General features: G+C 40.9%; 1 protein-coding gene across 3 annotated transcripts in view; it reads left to right on the forward strand.

The window, feature by feature from the left end:
• LOC102204493 (metal transporter CNNM4-like) overlaps positions 1–6,000 on the forward strand; it is a 51,622-nt gene that overhangs the window by 22,194 nt on the left and 23,428 nt on the right. For all 3 annotated transcript variants that reach the window (XM_005730623.2, XM_005730624.2, XM_005730622.2), the window contains exon 4: positions 109–278. In XM_005730623.2, coding sequence (XP_005730680.1) covers positions 109–278 — 170 coding nt within the window. The remainder of the gene's footprint in view (positions 1–108; positions 279–6,000) is intronic.

Genomic DNA, 6,000 nt, shown 5'->3' on the forward strand with positions numbered 1-6,000 from the left:
TCAGACTATATACTTAAGAGTACTTACATTTAAAAAAAAAAGTGTCCTTTAGTCTTCACTAATAAATGGTGTAAAATATCTGTTGTTCTGCTTTTTCTCTTTCGGCAGAGGTGAGCTTGTTCAACCCATCTCAGATTTCAGACAAGGTGCTGCTGCGAATCCTGCGTCACCCCGATGTGATCCAGGAGATCAAGTTCAATGAGAACGATAAGCGGTCGTCCCATCACTACATCTACCAAAGGGGCAAGCCGGTCGACTACTTCATTCTCATCCTGCAGGTACTCAGTGATTCAGGGAAATACATGTGTATTTGACTCCTTTGTTGCTTCAGGCTAGATTTGGAAAAATGGTTGGTCCGAATCCAAAAATCTGTAGTTGCTCACTCTGCTGTCAGATATTTGCTTTGAACTCTTCATTGACAGCACAGCACCAGGATTGTTTTGCATTTTGTTTAGCTGTTGTGTCAGAAAGACCTTAGAAGTACCTGTTGCTGAAGGAAACTGTGGTGTTCTATATGACAAGAGTTTTATCAGCAGATAGCATTTGTTGAATGAAAATATTGTATATCTTTACTTGATTAACAATTAAATTAATTATTAATGATGATTAATTAAGCTAGCTGTTCATCTCTGTAGTTAGGCATAGAAGAAAAGATTTTTGCCCAAAGCTTTAAATATGCTTTTACCGTTTAACATTTAAGCAACATCTTCACATCAGTGGCGGGAAAAAGAAACGCAGCAGAGACATATGATTCGCTTACCTAGGCATAAGCTGCTACGTTCATGGCACACCTGCAGTAACAGGAGATGAAACATGAACCGCACAGTTGAAAACTTCAAATTTTTCCGATGCTTTTCGTCCAGATTTTTCATGAAATATTTCAGCCTGTGTTTCATGCTTCTATTTATCAAGAAAAGACTTGTTACTCTTGTGGCAAAAGGTATAGTAGTATAGGGAATGAAAAGAAATTTGCACCCAAAAGTACTGGGCCATGCGCCTCTTACCAATAGCAATTTGTGTTTTCAGTCTCATTGCCATAGATCTGTAAAATCAAGCACCTTTCCATTCAGTCTGCTTCAATTAACATTTGTTTCAATTCAAGCTTGGTACTGTAATAAGATGGCACTGTGGCAACAAGGGACCTTGTGAAATTCCTACTCTCCTAAATAATTTATTGTTGACTACAACTGGTGTGGTTCCAAAGTGGAAGCATTTAGGGACAAAGCAGGGTTGCCAAATGTTGAGGATTCATCATTTACACTGCAGAGTCTCAAACCTCCTCTGGTGTTAACATTAGCCCACATGCTTCATTTCTGGATTTCCTGTAGGTGTAATGTTTAGATGACTCTGTACTTTTATCCACAGTGGGAATGTGTTGCCATATTGCCGTCTGTAATTCAGTAGTAATTATAAATAGTGACCTAATAATCAGGTTTGATTGATTAAAAGGGTGAAAAGAAGATTTCACAGTGCAGTGACCTCGGACAGACAAGCGGTGCCGGTAGTAGGGCTGCATTGGGGTCCTAGACGACATGCATTATATGCCTGAAGGAACTGATTACATCACAAACTCGCTGCTGTCAGATTGCTTCAATACACCAATCCCAAAACTGACATAGACACAACCATTTTCATCTTGAAAACCACCTCCCTCTACACGTCCATACTGTAGCGCACAAAAAAGTAACTTGCCCTGATTTTGCACATCTGCTGCACTCACTCTGTGTACATATAGACGTGCACTCAAATCCCAAAGGGTGGGAAAACTACGCTTCATTGTCTTAATGTCACTCTTTCACACACACATATTTCCCAGAGAACGTTTATGTCATTGTTCCCAAACAGTCATTAGCAGGGTTCACTAATCCGGAGATCTATTTCAGCTTTCTCCCCTCCATTCTCCTCTGTGAGATTTTCCCGGTGGGAGGCCGGATACTGTAGCTTTTGTGGACCCCACATGTGGAATAAGTCGGTGGCATTTACTGTAAGCATGCGGGGCTTACAATTTTCCACCTCTGGTTTCTGCATAGAAAGATACCACAGAAGCCTCTAACTAGGGACCAAGCAGTAATGCTGAACCCACAGTACACAGTACAGTACTTTTCTGATGTGTGCAAACACAAAACAGAGATTTGTGAAGTTTCATGGGTTGCCTCAAGTTACCAAAAAAAAAGAAAATCCAGGGATATGGATTTGGAAAGAGCTGAGATTACTTAATCTACAACATCCACACTAAAACATGGGCAGGTGTAAGCAAAAGAAAAAAAATGGCTTGCACTCGCCGGGGTTCCGCTTTAATTTATTTATTGCCCAAATAAAACTGCAACACATTGTGACACATCGGACTTTCCTGGATCGAGCCCTCATTAAGCAATACAGAGTACATAACACCAGATTCTATAGTTGATCCCATACACACTATATAAAAGCGGGACATAGGAGATCACCCACCGATCTGTGTAGTCTCATTTTGAAGTCTTGAGCTGCCATAATGGTTTTCTAAAACCAGATGCAGCAAGCGAGAAGTTGGTCTGATTGAGAAACCAAGGATATTACGTGCTCATGTGGTCATGACTTGCCAGTCTCAGCGTAGGTCTGGCCTAAAGCATGCTGTGCTTTATTGTCTACTTTGCTCTAAATGGGACCAAAGTTTAGAAAATGAACATTGTGCTATACTAAATAAGACTTGCAACTAACATTTGAGACTTTAAACTCATGAAAATGTTTTAATGAGATTATAAAGCAAGTGAGAGACAGTCGTTTTCCCTTTTACAATCTGACATGTCTTTGCAACTTGAGAAGGAGGTTAATACGATTCTGCATTTGCCCCTCCCCCCTTAAATAATGTGTGCCTTTTAGCTTGTTTCAGTCACAAGGCTGTAAAATAAAGTCAGTACCAGAAACTGCAGTTCCCTTAATGGCCACTTGAAGCGAGCCCTAAATGCGAGGTCCCATTGACTGCCATATTGAAATAGGTCGTCCATGAAGTTTGCTTTTGTGTGTAAAATTCTACTATTTTATTATTGTTCTTCAGCAGTTCATACGACTCATTGACCAAGCCCACTCGCCTTAGCTGATAACCATCTTCTTATCCAAATATGGTCTTTTCTGACTTCAAAATGCAGAGTCCAAAGACAGTTTGTGACGTCTTTAGATAAGGGGAGAAATACTTTCAATAAATCTCTGCTTGTTTTCATAGATTGACTCACTGCACATACTTTGAACTGTATGTTTATATGCAGACGTAATTTTTTTTACTCTTATGTTTACATCAACATCCAGTGTGCGGTTGACTCGTGAGAATAAAAAACCTCAGATATGATAATTCGCTGCACTTGTTCCACTCCTTTTATAGGGTCCACATGATTACTTTGCATATGTGTGTGTTTTCCTGGCAGTGATCCTTGCTGTCAGCAGACAGCCTATTTGTTTATGACCCGAGTGATTTATGCGTCTATAAAGATGCTTAGTGATTCTCACAAAACAGTCAGTATCGCAGCCCGAGACCGACTTCTGTTGTGTTCACAGGGTTCACTCAGCTTTAGGAGATGTGCAGGCATCATCTGAACATTTTTAGATGGTGTTTTATTTCAAGTATAAATTTTCCTGTTATGTTTTGATGTTGTACAAGAGGTTTGATCATTTTATTTTTGAGAAATCTCTGTTATGCATTTGTTTCGTGGACAAACTAGTTTCCGAAGTGCTGTACACGCAGTACATTCCAGGGTAATTACATCACATCATTATTAGAGAGAAGCTCCTTCCTGTTGTGAACAAGAGATGGAAAAATGGAGTCCTGTGAGAATAAGAAATATTCCTGCACTTAAAAGGAGGCAATCTTTGTGTGTGAGTGTGTGTGTGAGAGAGCGAGAGATGGAGCCTACACCATCGACACGTTAGGCTGGGGTTGAGCTTCTTGTTAGTTGACACTGACTCACACTGTTAAATCCCACTGAGGAAATGTTTGTGTGTGTGTGTGTGTTTGTATCACAGTGTTAGTGAGTCAATCAGTTTGCACAAACTGTTGGAGGAAACTGTTCAGTTTGACATCAGCAGTTCATTTTATGACAAACACATGCTCGCAAACCACTAAACACAAGAGGCTGGCAGGACATACTAGGCCTCGCACGTGAAAGCTCACAACCACAGTCTCCCTCTTACACACACACACACACACACACACACACCCACACACCCACAATCAATGTCAGGTGGTGCGTGTGTGTATGTGTGTGGTTTGAGGCAGAGCCCCTGCAGGCTTTGTTATAAGTTATTAACAAACCGGTGACAGTGAATCCTCAGACCTCTGCAGGGGCTCTACTGAGCTTCACACAAATGCAACCTACACAGCAGGAAGGATCCTCAGACAGTGTGGGTCCTTATCGCCTCAATGTGCCTCTGAATCTATTTTCCAGAGTTGTAATAGTCACACAGAATGGCATTTACCTTTCTTTGTGACTGCAACACACAATTCCATCCCTCCTGTAAGGGATGCCTTCTTGTTTGTGACTAGATGGCTGCAATATTGTTTATTGGTTTTCTCTCTTGTGGGAGACATTATGTTATCCCAGATAGGGCGGTTCGATATAACGATATATATCGGATGACGATATAAAAACATCTATTGTTTCATTTTACGCTATCGTTTGTTTCGTGGTGTCGCAAAATAAACTGTTTATGGCGATATTTTTTCATCGTTTTGATGGTCGCTGTAGTGGCTATATTAATGTCCTAAAGTGCTCTCTTTCTATTATATTTAATATAACCACACTACAGACGGACAACCACTTGTTTTTATGCGTTGTCGTTAGCAACAACTACGGTAAAACCATCGCGTGTCCACTTGTTTAGTTTCCACATAAACCTTTCACAATAAAGCTCAAGAGACTTTTCAAAATAAACTGAATCATGTGAACTAGTATGCAGAGTATTGACGGATGAGAAGCAAAAAAGACCGTCAGGTGCTAAAAAATAAACCTTAGACTCAAACGTTAGAACAGGCTTTTCCCCGCAGCACGCCGTGCAATAAATACTCACAAAGAAAACGGCGGCCTTTACAACTTATGTCTAAAAATATATATTTTCACGCTACTCCAGGTACACCACGCCCAGCTGGAAACACTTCACGCAAGTCGAGCTGCCTGAGATTCACAGAATTTACAGAAAATGTTAAATTTTTGTGATTTATATCTTGTTATCGGGACGATAGATGTCTTATATCTGGATATGAGATTTTGGTCATATCGCACAGCCCTAATCCCAGAGTGTAAAAGTGGGAGTGAGGGTGGAGATGGCAGTAATGATTTTCCTTGACTATAAGAAACAAAAGCAGGTAGTACAAAAATAAGAGCTAATTAGAAATAAACTGTTGATATACTTCATATTAGCTTTTAATAAATATTCTGCTCTACGAGGGTTGTCTCCTGTGGAACTGGCTCCAGATTTGGGTTCAGGAGGCCTCTCTATTTGAAGATTAGGCTTGAAACTTTCATTTTTGATTAAGCTTACAGTTAGAGCTGCATTGGGTGACTTCTGCCACCCAATGCAGCCACCCTCTGTTACACTGCTATAGACTTAGTTGCTGCGGGGCTTCCCCTGATTTCTGATAAAACGCTTCCGGTCGCCGTGTGTGTATCTGAAACTGCTTCTCTTTCCTGAACCTTAAATATGTCACAGCAGATGGCTGCCTTTCCCTGAGCCCCTCCTGTCTGTCCTCTAAGGTCCTCAAAATGTTTCTTTAGTGACATCAGGTCCTCATTTCAACTCTGTGCCAGGACATCCTCTCTCACCTTGCTCTCTTAAACCTCTTAATCTCTGCTGTCATACTTTCACTGACTCCTCCTTTCTTTTTGAAGTCCTGCTTCCTTGACACTGCCATTGCTATGCTTTGTCACTGAAGTGTTTAGCAGTGATAAACATAAAACATAAAAAGCTCATCACTGGACCCACTTCAGTTTGCCTACCAGCCTGGCATTGGAGCGGATGATGCCGTCATTCACC

The sequence above is a fragment of the Pundamilia nyererei genome, unplaced genomic scaffold (assembly GCF_000239375.1).
Source record: "Pundamilia nyererei isolate P.nyererei 1_Seehausen unplaced genomic scaffold, PunNye1.0 scaffold00038, whole genome shotgun sequence".
NCBI classification, from domain to species: domain Eukaryota; kingdom Metazoa; phylum Chordata; class Actinopteri; order Cichliformes; family Cichlidae; genus Pundamilia; species Pundamilia nyererei.